General features: G+C 53.3%; 6 protein-coding genes and 1 non-coding gene across 7 annotated transcripts; 3 read left to right on the top strand and 4 right to left on the bottom strand.

The window, feature by feature from the left end:
- The first annotated feature begins 1460 nt into the window (after positions 1 to 1460).
- Positions 1461 to 5520, top strand: GGS23DRAFT_218152 (prion formation protein). The gene is made up of 2 exons (XM_051511952.1): positions 1461 to 4158; positions 4220 to 5520. The coding sequence occupies exons 1-2, from the start codon at positions 1550 to 1552 to the stop codon at positions 4944 to 4946; spliced, it is 3336 nt and encodes a 1111-aa protein (XP_051369353.1). The 5' UTR covers positions 1461 to 1549; the 3' UTR covers positions 4947 to 5520.
- Positions 5521 to 5746: 226 nt separating this feature from the next.
- GGS23DRAFT_t70 lies at positions 5747 to 5841 on the top strand. The gene has a single exon. It is a non-coding gene; the product is annotated as a tRNA-Thr (tRNA).
- Positions 5842 to 5978: 137 nt separating this feature from the next.
- GGS23DRAFT_579627 (glycosyltransferase family 25 protein) lies at positions 5979 to 7863 on the bottom strand. Its single transcript, XM_051517076.1, has 2 exons — positions 7273 to 7863; positions 5979 to 7186 (listed from the first exon to the last, which is right to left on the bottom strand). Exons 1-2 carry the CDS (start codon positions 7447 to 7449, stop codon positions 6095 to 6097), a joined length of 1269 nt encoding a protein of 422 aa, XP_051369352.1. The 5' UTR covers positions 7450 to 7863; the 3' UTR covers positions 5979 to 6094.
- A 50-nt stretch (positions 7864 to 7913) lies between these two features.
- GGS23DRAFT_579623 (Clavaminate synthase-like protein) lies at positions 7914 to 9897 on the bottom strand. The gene is made up of 2 exons (XM_051517075.1): positions 9369 to 9897; positions 7914 to 9178 (listed from the first exon to the last, which is right to left on the bottom strand). The coding sequence occupies exons 1-2, from the start codon at positions 9715 to 9717 to the stop codon at positions 8343 to 8345; spliced, it is 1185 nt and encodes a 394-aa protein (XP_051369351.1). The 5' UTR covers positions 9718 to 9897; the 3' UTR covers positions 7914 to 8342.
- A 434-nt stretch (positions 9898 to 10331) lies between these two features.
- Positions 10332 to 12433, top strand: GGS23DRAFT_579622 (MFS general substrate transporter). Its single transcript, XM_051517074.1, has one exon. The coding sequence runs from the start codon at positions 10557 to 10559 to the stop codon at positions 11976 to 11978; it is 1422 nt and encodes a 473-aa protein (XP_051369350.1). The 5' UTR covers positions 10332 to 10556; the 3' UTR covers positions 11979 to 12433.
- Positions 12434 to 12698: 265 nt separating this feature from the next.
- GGS23DRAFT_599162 (uncharacterized protein) lies at positions 12699 to 13098 on the bottom strand (the record flags this gene model as incomplete). Its single annotated transcript, XM_051518885.1, has 2 exons — positions 12699 to 12721; positions 12834 to 13098. 2 exons carry the CDS (start codon positions 13096 to 13098, stop codon positions 12699 to 12701), a joined length of 288 nt encoding a protein of 95 aa, XP_051369349.1.
- Positions 13099 to 15585: 2487 nt separating this feature from the next.
- GGS23DRAFT_579619 (uncharacterized protein) lies at positions 15586 to 17634 on the bottom strand. Its single transcript, XM_051517072.1, has one exon. It carries the CDS (start codon positions 17128 to 17130, stop codon positions 15712 to 15714), a length of 1419 nt encoding a protein of 472 aa, XP_051369348.1. The 5' UTR covers positions 17131 to 17634; the 3' UTR covers positions 15586 to 15711.
- Between the last annotated feature and the right edge of the window lie 5 nt (positions 17635 to 17639).

The raw sequence follows: 17639 nt of genomic DNA, 5'->3' as shown, positions 1-17639 counted from the left end.
TCCAAGAGACGGGATCCACTTGTTTCGAACTTCTCTGTGACATCTACTCATAGGTACATTTAGGTATAAGCCCTTTCTATGTACGTATATATATACTGTGCGTAACATCCATTATAATCTCAAACATAGGTGCACTTTAAAACTGCGTCGTAGGTACCCACGGGAGAGGGTTCTTGAGGGTTCTTGATCCGTGGTGTACCGAAGTACGTCCCGATGTTTCTAAAGGCTTCGGGTAGGGAGCTTCGTGATCTAGGGTAATAAAGCTACCTAGTAGGTACTTGGCACAATACCACGTAGTACCTGTATGCAAGCGCTTTAGGCGACAATTCCGAGTCCCAGGTAACAGCTTGACCGGCCATACTACATACCTCCTAGGTATATACACGACTTTAGACGGCAACCGGGCATATAACCTTAGGACGTATATGTATATCATCACCGTTAGATGCCCTGGACAGGGATCTCATTTTCCGAATTAGGAATTTCTCTATAGCTTGGCTTACCTTGGCATCAATCCACTGTCCTCACTTCACTAGCTAAATACTTTTGCCCTTGCCCTCCCTTTTCTCACAGTGCATTTCTCGTGTGGTCGCCCGATTTGAACTCGGGTTCTATTCGCAGCGTTTACGCGCACATGGAGTGGCCTAGCTACTGGGCGGCTACGTCTCCTAGAAGCCCTAGGGTGACTCGGAAGATGTTCAGTACCTTGTTGTTGGGCCGGAATCCCATAAGCCGTTCATATTATGCCCTTGGCACCCGCAATCCGCGGCTCTGGGTCAGGCGGAGGGAGACTATGGAGACGGAAGCAGTTCTGCGAGCTACTAGGCTCCTCTGGAAGGCATCTTGCCGTAGGGCAAGTGTAAATCGCAAAGCAGCTCTACCAACTTAACCCGCCGCAGAAAGGCAGTCCCTACGTTAGGGAGAGGATAGGTAGGGTAGAAATGAGAGGTTAGGTACCTAGGTAGGTAGGTAGTTACCTAAGGTACTACTACCAGCCTCTAATACGTTAGGTACTTCAGGTACTGAAATTAGATCTCAATAGGAGGTACCTACCTAGGTACCTACCTGCCTCCCAGATCGGTTCCACTCAACTGTAGCAGTCGAAAAACGTGCATGGGGTACGTACCCCAGCTGGCCTAGCGCATCCAGCCGACAGGTATTATTAGCCTTGACCCCCTTGTAACGAAGCCCCATGACGGGGATAGATAAGAGTGGGACCTGCTGATAAGCCTTAAGAAATGAAGGAAAAGTTTTCGACGGGTGGGCTCTTAGGCCGACAAGGCCAAGCATGTCTTGTTTTTTTTTTCCCTCACAATCAAACATCCCTCACCCTTCCAGCCAGAGGTATGACAACGCTGGCTCGCCGTTAACCCCTTCACTACGCCTACGATTCTACGGCTCGAGGGAAACTTCGTGAGCTTATTCGGGAGATTCTTTACGTTTTCCCGCCCGATCCTGGTGCAGCTTATTCTCAAGGTTCTATCGTATACTGTTCATATTTTTCTCCGAATCTGCCTGCCGCCTAATTAGTCAACGTCGGCCGTCTGCGATGCCTCATCCTGTGACGCCGCCGATAATGGTGGTTAAACCTCCCGACACCCCTCCCCCGCCGTCACAACAGGACGTTTCCTCAATCCTCAACACTATCTTTACCGCGAAGACTTCCTCCGCCTCCATCGATGCCTCCTACGGTCTCTGCGAGCTCCTATTAAATACCACAGGCTTCCGAGGCCTGCACGACTATGGCGTTCTGGCCGAAGTTAAGAAAGCCTCCGCCGATAAGAAGAGCGGTCTACGACGGGAGAGCTCCCAGAACCTCCTTGGTGCTTTATTCGAAAGGTTCCCTCCGCGACAACCCTTAAGCGAAGTTGTATTCCTGCTCCAGGACGGTGGTTTGATATCGTGTGCGTTGGACGCGTTGGCCGACAAGGGCATCGTGGTTCGCGATGCCGCACAATATGGACTTGATGCGCTATTTGGCCATTTGAGCCCCGAGGCCATGGTTGTAGGCTTGCTGCCAGCCCTCGTTTCTTATCTGTCGAAGAAGACTGGGAAATGGCAAGGCACCATTGGCGCCCTAAAATTGATGCAGAAGATGGCCGATAAGGCAAAGATGGAGATCGGCTGCACGAAAGAGCAGGCCCAAGAGAAGGATATCCTTCGGGAGGCCATGGGGGCGAAGCTGGCTAGCCTGATCCCTATAGTCGAAGGCAACATGCACGACCTCAAAGCCGAAGTTGAGAAACAGGCTCTTATTACGATGCAATCTCTGACGGCTCTACTTTCCAACGACGACGTGGCCCCTAGAATTCCTCTCCTTGTCGACACCATGCATCATCCCTCTACGCAGACCCTCCAAAAGGCGATCCACGCCCTTTCGCAAACTACCTTTGTGGCCGAAGTGACGTCCCCGGTCCTTGCTCTCCTCACCCCTTTCCTGGAGCGAACCCTCAACAACCCTACTACCGCACAGGAAGTGTTACGGCAGGCCGTCGTTATCACCGAAAATCTGACCAAGCTGGTTCACGATCCTATCGAGGCGCGCACCTTCTTGCCAAAGCTTCAGCCAGGTGTTAAAAGCGTCGTCAATCGCGCACCACTGCCAGAAGTGCGCGAATTGGCTACTAGGGCCCTAGGTGTGATGGATAAGGCTATGGGCAACGACAAAGCAGTAGTGGAGAGAACATCTGCTGACGAGGTAGCCAAAGTCGTCGATTCCGAAATTAAGAAGCATGGGGGGCTCTCCGGCGACTCGGACTTTTATAAGCTAGCCCGCCCGTACATTTGTGAAATGGTTGCTGAGGACTCCAACTTCCGCCAGGTTGATCGGATTCCCGCTAGGATTGCGCCGTACCTGAAAGACCTAATGTGTCAAGCTAGCTCCGTCGATGCAGTCGCCTCCAGCGTTCACCAATTCTATGTCGCTGAGGACCACCGCAAGTACGGTGCGCCGGAGAAAGAGGACGATGGTGAAGTCGAGATCGTCAATGCAGACTTCTCGCTAGCCTACGGCGGGATGCTTCTTCTGTCTCATACCAACCTCCGGCTTCTAAAGGGACATCGGTACGGTCTTTGCGGCCGCAACGGCGCTGGCAAGTCAACCCTGATGAGGAGCATCGCTGGTGGCAAGTTGGAGGGGTTTCCGCCACAGGATGTCCTCCGTACCTGTTACGTCGAGCACAACCAAGGCGAAGACGCTGATATTAGCATTCTGGAATTCATGGTTAAGGATCCGACGATCGCATCTGAAGGCCGTGAGAGAATCTCGGAAGTCTTGGCAGAATTTGGGTTCACAGCAGGCCCTGAAGGCAGGCAGTCCCAAAAAGTTGGGTCCCTCTCCGGAGGTTGGAAGATGAAGCTTGCTCTTGCTCGGGCGATGCTGCAAAAGGCCGACGTTCTTCTGCTCGACGAACCTACGAACCACCTGGACGTTGCGAACATCGCCTGGCTCGAGACCTACCTGAAGAGTCACACTGACATCACTAGCTTGATTGTCTCCCACGACTCGGGCTTCCTAGATAATGTCACTACAGACATCTACCATTACGAACCCGGAAAGAAACTCGGTCATTTCAAGGGCAACCTCGCTGCTTTCGTCAATGTTCGACCCGAAGCCAAGGCTTATTATACACTGTCCGCCTCCAACGTTCAATTCAAGTTCCCCCCTCCAGGAATCTTAACTGGCGTCAAATCCCAAACACGGGCCATCATCCGAATGGCCGGCGTGTCTTACCAGTATCCCAATGCACCGAAACCGTCGCTCAACGACGTCTCCTGCCAACTATCGCTCTCTTCTCGCGTTGCTGTCATTGGCCCGAATGGTGCAGGGAAATCGACTCTGATCAAGTTGCTAACCGGCGAGGTGATCCCGACTACGGGGAAAGTTGAAAAACACCCCAACCTGCGAATCGGTTACATCAAGCAGCACGCCCTCGAACACGTAGAGATGCACATGGAAAAAACGCCGAACCAATATTTGCAGTGGCGATATGCAAACGGCGACGATAGAGAGGTCTTTCTAAAGCAGACTCGCATCCTTTCCGATAAGGACCGGGAGCAGATGGACAAGCTGATCGATCTTGGTGACGGGAAGGCCCAACGCCAGGTCGAGGCCCTGGTTGGCCGTCAGAAATACAAGAAGACGTTTCAGTACGAAGTGTAAGTTGGGTCCGGATATCGTCGCGCCTCTCTCTAAGATCGTGTCACTAACAACAACTAGGAAATGGAAAGCGTGGCTACCCAAATATAATTCGCAAGTGTCCCGGGAGACGCTATTAGAATGGGGCTTCGATAAGCTTGTACAGGAATTCGACGACCATGAGGCGTCCCGCGAAGGCCTCGGTTATCGGGACCTTCAACCAACGGTTATCTCGAAACATTTTGAGGATCTCGGTCTTGACCCCGAAATTGCCAATCACAATGAGATCGGCAGCTTATCAGGAGGGCAGAAGGTTAAGGTTGTCATCGCGGGCGCCATGTGGAACAATCCTCATTTGCTCGTGTTGGACGAGCCCACTAATTTTTTGGATCGGGATTCTCTCGGCGGTCTTGCAGTTGCAATCCGGGACTTCAAAGGCGGGGTCGTCATGATTTCCCACAATGAAGAGTTTGTTGGCGCCCTTGCTAGTGAGCAGTGGCATATCAATGATGGTCGGATGGTCATGAAGGGCAACAGCTCAGTTTCCCTGGACCGTTTTGAGGATAGCAAACCGAGTAGCGGGCTTACGAGCGGTGTAGCCAGCACGGCGGCCAGCAGCGTCGTAAGCAGTGCCGTCAACAGTGGAGCTGAAGATAACTCGCCTCTGAAATTCAAGGCTAAGAAGAAGAGGAAGAAGACCAAGAAGGAACTAAAGGAGCAGGAAGTCCGACGGAGACTACGCCATATCGAATGGCTCAACAGCCCCAAGGGCACTCCCCACCCGCCGGATACGGACGAAGATGAGTAAACATTCATCCGTTCCCTATAGACGACGGGCATGGAGCAAGTTGAAGCGCGTGCTTAAGCGTGTGTATTTTTGCGACTGGTGTTTATCACTTTGGAACGTGGTTTCAAAAATGGCTCATTGCCGCCAGAGATATGGTAGCAGACGCTTGGGTTGTCGGGTTGATCATCGGCAAAGTATAGAGGGTTTCGTTACAGGCGCTTGTATAGAGGGATAGAGGGAATAGAGGTATGGGCGACACATCGACACACAGCACATAGAATAGGGATTTGTACTTGAGGGTCTCGACTAGAGACGCGAGAACACGAGATCACGACAGCAACTGGCCTCTTACCGAAACTCCCAGATGTTCCGCATCTGCTGTGAGATTGATGGGATTGAAAATAGATGCGATCTAACCCCCCTTGTTGGATATCTACAAACGCAAGCCGTCCCCATGACGAAGGTAGAGCTCGAGGGAGAGGTGGGAAGGAGTGAGATGCGGTTAATTCTCCTTGGGTATGATAGGCACTATCCTTGGGAGGTAGGGTTTGTCTGCTGGGCGCAGCGAGTAACGCGTCGACACGGATTGGACAGGTAGTTATCGGAAACTTTAACCCATTCGCCCACCCCAATCCCCCGCAGCTCCCAACATATTCCACGGTGGATTTCTTAAAGAAGGAAGTGGTAGATTGTAAACGACATCCCAATACCCAACTTTGAAGCGTCGGTGTCAAGGCAGGGATACCTGGGGATGATATTTGGCTAAATAGGTACACAATTGATACATATAGTGGAATTAGCTTCGAACAGATATCATAACAGCCCGCTTGGCACAGCGGTAATGCGCCTCACTAGTATTATTATCCTGCTCTTCGGAGCAATGAGGAGATGACTGGTTCGACTCCAGTAGTGGGCAGATTGATTTTCTTTTTTTTCTCACCCAGCTAAAATATGAAAGCTATATGAATAGTGCCGCAGCGTTCTTGGAGATGGAGAAGGAGACCTGCGCAACCTTGAAATGGGGTTTAAATTTTGATATATTTATTTAATCAACGTTGTTATATACCTACGTAATTTCCAATGCATGTATCGCAGCGTACTTTACCCGTTCCCAGTCTTTTTGTGAAATATTACCCTGTCTGCAAGTCCATACCGTACCCCATCCTTCACTACCAGATCGCCACCCCGTCGTCAGCCAGTTGGTCGATCATTTCCGTCTCCCGCACACCCTTCATCAGCTTCTCCAAATTATCATGTACACTTAATCTTATATATGGAGTCCCTACACCTCGCGCAAACCCACCACCTTGACCCTGGATATTGGAGGTCCCCTCTCTGACATACCGATGACTGAATAGAGGCGGCTGCACGGTAAGACAGATCGGATTGGCTTCTGGTCGTGGTTGATCAGACTCGCCACTACTCGCCGGCTTCGGATCTATCGGGAGTGTCGTATTCGAGGCGTGTCCCCTGTCGCACCATTTCTGTAGTATCAAATCCCACTGAGAGTCGAACTTGGCATCGAATTCCCGCAGTAGTTTACGAGCTCCCTGGTGGCTTACCGCGTAAGCCAGGGTACACACATTCCCGTCGACGGCATGGACGACTCGCGTATGCGGGGGATATATCTCGCCCAGCTTGTCTCGTAGAGCGAACGGGTGAGGCTTGAGATGTTTAGGAGCCGGGACCGTCTCGTCCTTTGGGACGACGATTCTCAAAGGCGAAGCTGGAGACTGCTCGTCGGGAAAGTCAGCACCGCAGTGACCGAGCCACAGGACGTCCCAGCCGTCCCCATAGATAGATTGGACTCCCGGGCGAACCCCCATCTTGTCTCCCTCAGGCTCCCTCATGCTGGCGCTTTCGCTACCCCTCTTCCCCACGAACAAGGACGGGGCGGATTTCCACAGCTCGACCTGCTGCCGTTCCTGGTTTGCTTCCCTTAACCATGTCCTGGAAGCCCGCGCGAACGTATCAAGTTGTGACTTCAGGCGCACATCCCAGTCGATATCGTCCTCGAAGATCAGTGCACTCCCCAAATTCTCTCTCGTGATGGCTTTTAACGCTTTCATGTGGGACATGTAGGAGCCCCTAGCTCCAGCCGAATGCCCCTCTCCAGCTGCTAGTGATGTGTCATCTAGAAACTGGCTACCCGGAATACCATCAATCCAGTCGAAAGTGAGATTGCTGGCGGCGCCAGCTTGAGCCATGCCATGTCGGCGATCCGCTCGCGACAGTAGATTGATGACAAATATTTTTTCAAACTAGCGGCCCTTGTCAACATCTGCTACAGAACAATTACATCATCAGAGCACTAAGAGAGGCGAAGAAGAGGAGGAAGGGCGCTTACACCTAACGTATCATTGAACGTGTCTCTTGTGGCCGAGGAGAGGAGTCCCTCCGGAGTGTTGGGGCCCGCCAGCCTCCGCCAGTACACGTAGAGGAGTAAAGCGAAGATGCATATAGCTATAACACCTCTACGGCGTGATAGCATCGCAAATGAAGGCTCAAAAGGAACACATCTCATACTGCCTCGTCAGCCTAAGTCTGGAGAAGGCGTGTGGAAGCGAGATAAGATGGGCTTTATGGGCTTCGAGACGAGAGAGACACCGTGTCGCATAGTCTGGCTCTGTACGTTACTTTCCGTCACTTAGCCCGCGGATAAAGGAGCTGGGTAAATCGCATAGCGATGCTGACGAAACGCCTAAGCACTCACATCCCTGGAGGTGTTCTGCCATAACAATGGCTACACATCAATTTGTGTTTCGTGGTGGAGGATAAGAGCGAGGGATTAACATGCTCACTCGTTTAAGGGCAAGCCGTGTTAATAGGCAGGTAGGTATAAGGTAAGTATAAGGTAAGTAGGTATTATGTCGATTAAATACTACTTCAAAACATACCGCCTACGTACCTACATAGAGCGCGTACGGCAAGATGCATTGGATAGATTTAGGTAGGTAGAGGCTGGTGCTTAAGGGCCAGCAACTATCAGGACTGCCCGACTATTAATATCCATTCATTTCAACTTGGTATAGCCATTTCAGCCGTATCCTGTCACCAAGCTGCGTATATTATCGTCGCAATTCCACACAGGAGTGTATAATCCCTACCCAGGGTAATAAAACTCGATCTAGGCATTCGAGCAACTGTGTTAGGTAGCTAATAGACAGTACGGTGGCCAAACATGGATTGATACTAATACGTTGCAATGGGGCGTACCGTCATACCTACCTGCGTCCTGGACCTGTATCGAAGAAAAACACCCTCCCATATATTAAGAAACAAACGTGTAACTGGAGCGATTAATCGCAGCTGGGGAAATCTTCCAAGTTGAGAATGGGTGTAATAATACCTATATTTCCAAGACCTCCATCTGCCCATGTAGGTAGATCACGCCGCTTACAATAGGTGCCGCGTTGACTACGCTTCCAGTGCTTGAACGACCTGAGCCCAATCATCGGAGCTATAAGCGCCAGGAACTTGCTCCCCATCAAACAAGCTCGCCATGACGACACGGTCGGACTGCTCGCCCTCCCAGGGCTGGCGCCCATGCTGCGCGATGATATTGTCGTAGACGAGGACGTCGCCACGCTGCCACTTGTGCAGCACCCGGATATCATCGGTGATCTTGACAAGCCGCGCCAGATACTCGTCAGGGATCGGCGTGCCGTCCCCGAAAAGCTGCCGTGTTACGCCCTTCCGAGCGCCGGTATTTACCTCTGCGTTGCGGTAATACGCGGCCAGCCCGGTGAACAAGGTCGGAAGACCGGTGCCCGGCTGCGTGCGGATCGCCGGCAGCCTGTGCGTCAGGACGATGCCGTCATCGGTCCATTCCCAGGTCGTGTGCTCGCCTCTGCCGTAGCGGGCTATCTGGGCCTCGATCTTGGCTCGCCTTGTTGCCTCGTCGTCGCCGTCCCGAATTTCTTTTCCGAACGCCTGTTTCAGCGTCGAGCCGCCCTCGTATTGCTTATCGACCTTGTACGTCACCTTACTCAGGATCCCCTTCTCGGCCAGCTGGCTGACGAAGTCGGGAATTTCTTGCTGCGCCCGGCGGAATAACTCCAGCGACGACGAAATTGGCGTCTCCCCGCCCTTCTCGGGTACGCTGTGCCCGTAGAAAAAAATGTACTCGGGGGCATGGGGTACCTGGGGGGACTCGTTATGGTTATAGATCAGGACCGACTTAGGGGCTTCGTTGGCCGGGGCCACATTCGGCGCAAGTACTGGCCGGTCGACGACGATGCCGATGATTTCATCTGCTCTGTGTTAGTATCTTGGTGGGTGTAGTGCGCCCAGCAGAAGAAGCACAAGCGAAAGAAGAGGGGAATAAGCAAGCGAAGGCGAATCGGCACATACTACGAGCACGTTAGTAATATTCCGAGCAGCAGTTCATCCGGTTGGGTTGTGACAAGACATCGAGATTAGCAGTGGCAGGTAATACATACCGTGGTTTATATCCAAACGCATGGGCAAATCTGCTAAAATCATCGGCATTGTGAATTGGCAAGCCTCGGAAGAGCAGCGTCCCGTGAAGAGCCAACTTCTTGGTGAGAATCCCTCCCCGGGACTGGAGGGCCTTGATCGTCTCAATGACGCCGTCGAGATCCGGCACGAAGTGGTCTGCGGTCGCCGGACGTAGGGCGAGCGGGATTACGGTGCCATCCGGGTGGGGTGCTCCCAGTTGGCGTTGATTACCCAGTGGGAGGTCAAAGTTCTCGAACGTCACCGGCGGGGGCGAGGAGGTGTCGCCAAGTTCCAACGGCGGGGCCACCGCTTGTCCCAGTGAAGCAGCCATAGTGATGTGACGAGGCTTAATGTGCTGTCCTATACCTACCCCTATGGCGATCCAGAGAATTTTAACCACAATGAATGAAGCTTTCACGTAGATGAGCGACGAGGGCAGCCCCCTCGGCTATCCTTTGTGTATTTATTATAGGTACCCCATCATCTACGCCCGTCTGCGTATGAATGTTACTGGACATCGTCGCCATTGATAACGCCGTCATCCTGTCACGTCATGCTACCCCGGTCCCTTGTTCTACGTTGAAATCACCTAATTCCTTGGAACTGCTGAGCCGACGTCGTATTTGGGGTTGTTAGCATAGAGAGCCCCGCGTTGCCCAGGTTCTCGGAATTCCTCTTCCTACAACTCGACCTCATATGAGGGTACAGGTGGTTCCGTTTCAGGGCTAATGATGTACCGCAGTCGTCGATCTATCGAATAGCACGTCAGATATACAGATTCTTGCGTGAATGTGACCGCGGAAAGAATTTCTGTGTATCGGAACCTAGCCTGGCTGATACCCCCATCACCGTTTCTACCGCATGTACGACGCATTGAATGCATGGCTGGCATGAGGAGTCGTTATCTCGCAGGCTTAGTATAGATACGTAGGCATTAACATATATATAATCTATAAGATGCCATCTAGCTTACGGTAACACCATACATATCCAAGAACATATCTAGAGCAATTGTCATTGCCATTGTCCCCAGAATATTCGCAAGCAATATATGGACATATTTATCATTGTTGCCTGACGAAAAGTGCCCGGTCGCCCCCTTAGCGAGGGACATCTATTTCTCTAGATCACTGACTACGTTCTACCCGTAATTCTCCATCGTTCTCTACAATGTCCGGAGCCGAAAAGACTATCACGAAAGAGGAGCTTGACGAAGCGGCCGGTGCCTCTATTGTTATTTCCGGCACGGCTAGCCCTCCTCTTGTCGAGCCCAACCGCATTCCCTTTTTCCGAAGCACACTCTTCCAGATTCTCGTGGTTGGCCTCTGTGCTTTCTCGGCGCCTGGGATATGGAGTGCGATGAATGGCCTGGGCGTGGGCGGATCGCAGAGCCCCGAGCTCGTGAACGCCGCCAACGCTCTGCTATATGCCTTCATGACGGTGACCTGTTTTGCCGGGCCGTGGCTGACGAACGTGGTCGGGTTTCGCGCGACCCTGTCCCTCGGCACGCTTGGCTACCCGCTGTACGCGGCCGGCCTTTACGTCAATAACCGCTTCGGCTCTACGTGGTTAGTGTATGTCGGCTCCGTTACCTGTGGCATTAGCGCCGGCTTCTTCTGGAGCGTCGAGGGCGCCATCGCGACAGGATACCCCGAGCAGCATAAGCGAGGCCGCTACATAGCCACCTGGTTCACCTTCCGTAACTTCGGGAACATCATCGGGGGCGCCATCTCCCTCGCTCTCAACCACAGCGTGAATCGCCGTGGTCAAGTGGGATACCAAACGTATCTCGGATTCATCGCTATTCAATGTCTCGGGTGTCTATTCGCTCTTCTTCTCTCCAACCCCGAGAAGGTTCAGCGGGACGACGGAACTCGCATCGCAGCGCCGAGGGGCATTGACTGGCGTACCGAGTTACGCGAGATGTGGCGCCTGGGGAAGAGCAAGTCCATCTTGCTGTTGACACCCCTTTTCTGGTACTACGGTTGGTCTCAAGCGTACCCGGGGACCTACCTAGCTACTTATTTCACCGTGCGGTCGAGGGCGCTCGGCAGCTTTCTGTCTGCCGTCGTTGGCACTCTTGCCACCTGGCTAACCGGCAGCCTAGTTGATCTGGAGTGGACTAAAAGTAGGACCACTCGCGCCGTTTTCACCTACATCCTTATCACGATGCTCAACAGTGCCACCTGGATATGGGCGGTCATTATCCAGAACGAATATCGCTTTACACGGCCGGTCCTAGACTGGGGGGACCAAACTGCATTTGGTCGCGGTTTTGGGATATATCTGTTCGATCGAATCAGCCACGGGATGGTCGAGAATTATATCTACTGGTGCATTGGTAACCTATCCGACTCGCCGGGGGATCAGATTAGATACAGCTCTTTATTGAGAGGTATCGAGACCGCCGGGGTTGCCCTGGGATTTGGAATCCAGGCGATCCCAACAGCCCTTATTGCGACTGCGGCCATAAATTTCGCCCTCTGGTTCATTGCCCTCCCGTTCAGCTATTACGCCACACTCAAGGTTCTCAGGAAGTTTAAGCAACTCGGGGAGAGTAGTCGCGGAAATGGCGGAGCCCAGTCAGCTTGATGTCAAACCGAACATACGCTACGGAACGTAGTCTTCGACGATAACCCAGCATTCTGGTTGGGGTACTATAGGGGTAGAGGGAGGTTGGAAGTTTCTGTTTTCAGGTATCTAGTACGTAGATAGATGTGTACTTGTTTGTCAATCTTACAAGATACGAACGATAATCATGTTGAAGTTTTTGTGTAGTAGGTTGGGTATGTTGCCTAAGAAGCTCTATCTAGCCGCTGTTGTTCGTATTTAATCGAGGGGCTTCTATAAGCTAGGTAGGTTTACACCCATAGTTATCAGATAGCGCCCTAGTTGAGAATAGAAATCCCCGATTTTGCCTTCAGATGTTGTCAACCTCGACGGTTGACCTAACACACTCATGGGACCACCACGGTTCCCCCCCCCCCACGTTTGCAGCATGGAACTAAGGGGGGTTTTTTTTTCAACCACTCCTTCTTTCCATCCCATTACTTGACTTCGTGGATAGTCCAGTTCTACTTTTGTTCAAACGATAAACTGCTAATTCGACAAGAAAGCGAGGTGGATATGCTCCTAGTTAAGAACGCATTACCTCCGCAGATGCTATTAAAAAGCCTAATCATGAAAGACGGAGTATTTCGAATGGCGATAGTGATGCAGGCAGAAAGGTAGGAGCTTAGTTTGGACAAGAGATCTTCCAAGAAGCCCAAGCATGAGTTGCACTAGCGCAGGTATTGACGGATACGGGCTCCCCTATGCCCCCGCAGGTAGCACCGCTATAAAGATAGACTTCGCACTCATGTAGTTAGTCCTGGTCTTCTTACAATGCCTTCTTCATCCCCCGTAGTGGGAGAGGCAGAGGCAGTGGGAATGGAGGGGCAGGCTTACAGGTGCATCCGTTGGCGGCGGGCGAGTAAACGGCTTCGAGTTTGACGGAATTAGCGACGGCGCCCTCGGGGAGGCCGACGAAAGTGTGACAGGTGTTGGCATCAGACTGGTCGATGGTGTAAAAGCCATAGTTCAGGTTATGGCAACCTTCAGCGCCGAAGGCGCGGATTTGGGCGAGCCGCGGACCGTCACGCCGGAGGACGGCTGCATCGGTACCGGCAGCCAGGAGGGCAGCGGCACCAACGGCGATGCTGGCGAATCGCATCGTTACGAGTGGTTGGGGGAAAGGAGGAGGAAAAGAAGAGGTCTAGATAAGGACGAGGAGCAGTTGAACCAGTGGGATGGAGTTGCAACGACGGTACGATGGTATGGCCGGTATGGCCGGTTAGAAGAAGGAGAAGAAGGAGAAGACTTTCTTGCTGTTTAAGACTACTCGCTTCGGTTCTCGACTTCGCGGTGGCGCCCTTGCCTTTTATACGAGCCATGCGGCTCCTCCTCCTCCCTCGCCCCTCGCGAGTATCTCCCTCTCTGTTTCGAACTCCACGCTGTACTGTTCATGCATGAGGGCTTCGTGTCGTGGCGATTCCCCGTTTTTAGGGATTTGTAGATATTCCTTGTCAGCTAAGCAAACACGACGCGCCCCAGCCCGTCTAACACGATGCAGATCGTCGTAGGATTGGTTAAGAGACGAAGGAGGAAAGAAATGATGTACCACGCCATCGCAGCTATGAATGCATGCCTACCTAAGGCAGGTAATGATAATGTAATACCTGAGTTGGTACAACATACCTAAGGTCCATAGTTTTATCCTAGGTACAACTAACGATTAAATAGGCGGCAGTTAAGGATCTACCCGGGGCAGCATGTAGGTATTGCGTCAAGTACCGAGCCTTAAGATCAGCTTCGCTCACCCATTCCATCCTCTCGACCGGGTCAAGTTAGAAAACATCAGATTAAAATCAAGCGTTTTGATGTTAGCATCCAATTCTATGCGCGTAAAGCAGCGCCATACTGTGATCCGCTTCGTGAAGAATTTACTCGCCGCATTTTGCCAGCCGGAAACGTCTCCGATTCTAGAGCGGCTCACCTGCGTCCTGCCTGACGTTCAGCGTTCGGGTAACTCTCGGACACCACCACCCTACCCAACGCGAAGGGATTGGCACCGGCAGTTGACCCCTCGGGAGCGTCCCCTCTGGCCCTTCTAAAAATGGAACGCGTGCCTACATAGGTACCTACCTAGGTATGTATGTAGGTACACGCTTCCATCCATCGCGCCACACATACCTGTATGGGTATGTACATAATATCTAGGTACCTCCAACATGCAACGTGGAAGCACACAACCACCATCCGTAACGTGCATACAGTTAGGTGTGATCAGCGAGGTACCCGAGGCCCTCGTAGTATGAGCAGGCACGCCGCTCTCACCCCAGCACCGGCGTAGAGAAGGAATGCCGGGTTCAGCACACAACCACGTTCAACGTGATCTAGGTACTGTAATACCGAGCCCCTCATCCTCGAGCTGAACACGAGTAACACTGCGAGTGGACAGGTAGGTAGGTAGGTAGGTATTCACTGCCGCAGGGCTTTTGCCGCCATACACCACATAGGTATAGGTAGGTAGGTAGGTACACGCATGCATACCCACCACCTACCTCCCCTCTTAGATATGCCTTGTAGCCCACGGTATGGAGCACATGGGACACCGCGAAACCGGTTCTCACGGCCACTGACCTCCCCCACCTCACCCCCCCCCCCCTGTTTCGGCCGATCACGCCGAGAACCGGCATGGCTGGCTCCTAGGCTGCAGGGATACTCGCAGTCCCCAGTAGGTATGGTCTGTATAGCTTCGCAGAGGCCCGGAGCTCCGTTCGCCGATCTCGACGATGGGGGAGGGGGCCGTGTAAGCCGCCGCCTCGCCACGCTCGTTTCGCTGCTTAGTCCTACCTGTCTGCAATCCCAGCGACAACGGCAGTAGGGTCTCCGTCTACGTCTCCGATCGCTACATATCGGTGCCGTCTTAACCCTTGCCCCCTTGCTGAGAAGCCTCGGAAACTTGACGGCCGGGACTCCCGTACGCAAGGGTTCATAACGTGGGGACATAAGACAGACTCTGGGTCGAGGATGATACGCCATCCATCCGTTCGTCCACCCGTGGGGCTCATGTTTACTCGAGCAGCTTGTATGCGTCTGTAACACCAATCATAACAGCTACGGTAACGGCCGAGGGTGACAGGAACCGCCCTCGCTTCATGCGACGTAATATCCGCTCGTGTTGCGATGTGGCTGGTCATCACCGCTCTCATTCTCCCTGTCAGTTCGCCTCGTATATCTGCCTCTGACCGGACGTGGTACGGAGAACACGAGGCCAGAAGCTCTACGATGCGCCGACACGCACATGCGAGATGCGAGATCCCTTCTCTCGCTCCCTCTCTAGGTACGTCGAACAGGCAGAATTAGCATTCAACCTTCGCCGCCGCCCTTAGCGAGGCCATCTATCCCTTCGCTTACCTCCCCTCCCCTGCTTCACCTTGTGCACGTAGGCGGTGTCTGTTTGGTCACACGGTCACTTATCGATGACGTTCGACTCTCAGGAGCGAAGGCCTTAGGAAACTGCGCTGCCTAATTCCATTACATTACTAGAAGACGTGTACGTATAGCAACACGCGAGAACCACGCTTCACATAACCGCCAGTCATACGCGCTAAGCCCCCCCCCCCCCCCCCCCCCCAAATCCGTATCCTATCGAACACGGCGTACGACTGGGTATGTAGGTATATGAAAAGGGGGACGATGAAAAAAATAAAATAGAAAACCAAAAAAGAGCGGCTGATTTTATTTAATCATATCTTTCAGGATAGCTTCCCCCCCGCCCCCACTATCTCTTTAATCCTCGACCATAGATGAGCAAGAAAGGGGAGGTAGGGTAAGGTAAGGCAAAACGCAGCGCAGCGAGGAAGCCCCCCAGCAATACCAGCGGCCATGCCGGCGGGAGGTATCTTCGACCTGCCGCCAGACAACCGAGCCATAGACCTCGCCGGGAAGCGGGCTCAGCGTCGCCGCCGGAATCCGATCGCGTCCGCTCCTCTTCTTCGTCTCCCTCGCGTCTTACGCGGCCCGGGTCTGGGGTCCCGACCCAACTGCGTGGCCCGAGGCCAGAGGCCAGGGACCCTATACCCAGGTCTAGGTGCGGACGCGACTGAGTAACGAGAGACTCGGGGCGATGATGGGGGCTAGGGTTCCCCTCGATGGGCGAGACGGACGACGGGAGCTGCGAGACGGCACGCGCAGGCGGAAGTGGTGGTGACGACGGAGCCGCCACCCTGGCGTGCACCCGCTGGGGTGGATAGCAGCCGGCAAGCTCCGCGCCGGCATCCAAGCAGCCGTCCTCGCCTTCTCTCTGTTCTTGTTTCTTTTCCCCGGGCACCGCGAGAGGATCTCTCGACGCAACCTCGGGACAGGCCACCTTGCCGTCACTCTGACCATCGGCAGCAGCCTTTCCGACATGGCGGCAGCTGGCCTTCACGTCGAGGTCCGATGGGACTTCGTTGTCCCGGCTGACAGATCCATCCTGATCGAACTTGCTCAGGCTCTCCCGCATCTCCTCCGACTCCTCCTTCTGCCGCCTGGTCTGGGCCGTTTGGAGTTGCACGGCCCAGAGCTTAGGTGGGACGTCGACTGGCACGGCAGCTGCTTCGCTCTCGAGTTTGGCAATTCGGGAAGCCTGAATTCGCGTCACCTCTCGCTCGCGGTCTAGTTGAACTTGCAATTCCTCCTTCTCCCTGACTAACTCGGAAAACCTCTCCTCGAGTGGATTTATCCTAACCCTCGTCGCCTCTCCAGATTTGTTGCCGTTTATTACTCGATTCGGGTGCGTCTTCTGAATGTTGTAGTATCCGTTCTGTATGTGTTCGGTACCTCCTTGCAGGATATCTAGGCACTGTCGTAAATTCTTGATAGTTTCTTCTTGTCTCCTGATCTCGCTATGCTGCGTCTGCGTGAGGTCGCTCATCTCGCGTGCCTGTTGCGAGAGTATCTTGGTGAATATACGCTCATTGTAGAATTGGGCCTGGGCCTTCCGAACTTCGTCGCGTAAAGCCGAGATCACACCAGCATTAGTCTCCTCGGTCTGCGTTGCGCACATCTCGGTTCCTCCAACGCTGTGTGTTTCGGTTGCTTCTGTAGGCTCTGAGGGTGGTCTTGATGCCGAGTTCGTCACGGCGTGGGGAGCTGGCCAACTCCTAGACGAGCGTAAGGGCACGCCGTCAGGGGAGGTTCGACCTGGCATATCTGTCATGCTTTTCCCCCTGCCACCTAATAAGTCACCTGTAGTAAACCGTGGCGGTTCCGTCCTAATAGAGGGAAGGATGTCGAGTGAATGGGGACGCCGTGAGCGTGTGGGAGAGAGGGTGGTTGCAATTGAAGAATAAGGGAGTCGGTCTGAGTTTCGTTCCTTGCTCGGTCCCTATCTAGATGCCCCCTCTCGTCCATTTAGAGTTGAAGATGAGCAGCCCAGATCACTGGAAACTGTCCGAGGCTGTCGAAGCATCGTCACTCAGGGTTCGAGGGGGCGACTTTGCTCACCCGGTGCACAACTGGGATCCTTACCCCAGCGAACAGACACGAAGAAACTTCAAGCAGAACGTGGAATTAGAGTTCGGCTGCGACCCTTGACACTTCTAGTCGAGCAAAAAAGCCTGATGAAAGTAGAAGAGGAGGGGGGCAGAGGGACGTAGACATCCATAGAGACCAGGTAGGTGACCAGGACATCTTTTCAGTTACATACATCCCTCGCGCGCGCCCCCC

This window comes from Durotheca rogersii (assembly GCF_024521655.1).
Source record: "Durotheca rogersii strain YMJ 92031201 chromosome Unknown GGS23scaffold_22, whole genome shotgun sequence".
NCBI classification, from domain to species: Eukaryota; Fungi; Ascomycota; class Sordariomycetes; order Xylariales; family Xylariaceae; genus Durotheca; species Durotheca rogersii.
The sequence above is the reverse complement of the archived record's forward strand: the minus strand, read 5'-3'. Positions and strand labels throughout refer to the sequence as shown.

Bases quoted from the DNA above. Each gene is read 5' to 3' on its own strand.
- GGS23DRAFT_579627 (XM_051517076.1), bottom strand. From the start codon at position 7,449: ATGAGATGTGTTCCTTTTGAGCCTTCATTTGCGATGCTATCACGCCGT. The intron at 7,187-7,272 runs GTAAGCGCCCTT...AAGGGCCGCTAG, and splicing joins CGTTCAATGATACGTTAGGT to TTTGAAAAAATATTTGTCAT.
- GGS23DRAFT_579619 (XM_051517072.1), bottom strand. From the start codon at position 17,130: ATGACAGATATGCCAGGTCGAACCTCCCCTGACGGCGTGCCCTTACGC.
- GGS23DRAFT_579622 (XM_051517074.1), top strand. From the start codon at position 10,557: ATGTCCGGAGCCGAAAAGACTATCACGAAAGAGGAGCTTGACGAAGCG.
- GGS23DRAFT_218152 (XM_051511952.1), top strand. From the start codon at position 1,550: ATGCCTCATCCTGTGACGCCGCCGATAATGGTGGTTAAACCTCCCGAC. The intron at 4,159-4,219 runs GTAAGTTGGGTC...AACAACAACTAG, and splicing joins AAGACGTTTCAGTACGAAGT to GAAATGGAAAGCGTGGCTAC.
- GGS23DRAFT_579623 (XM_051517075.1), bottom strand. From the start codon at position 9,717: ATGGCTGCTTCACTGGGACAAGCGGTGGCCCCGCCGTTGGAACTTGGC. The intron at 9,179-9,368 runs GGTATGTATTAC...AACACAGAGCAG, and splicing joins TGCGTTTGGATATAAACCAC to ATGAAATCATCGGCATCGTC.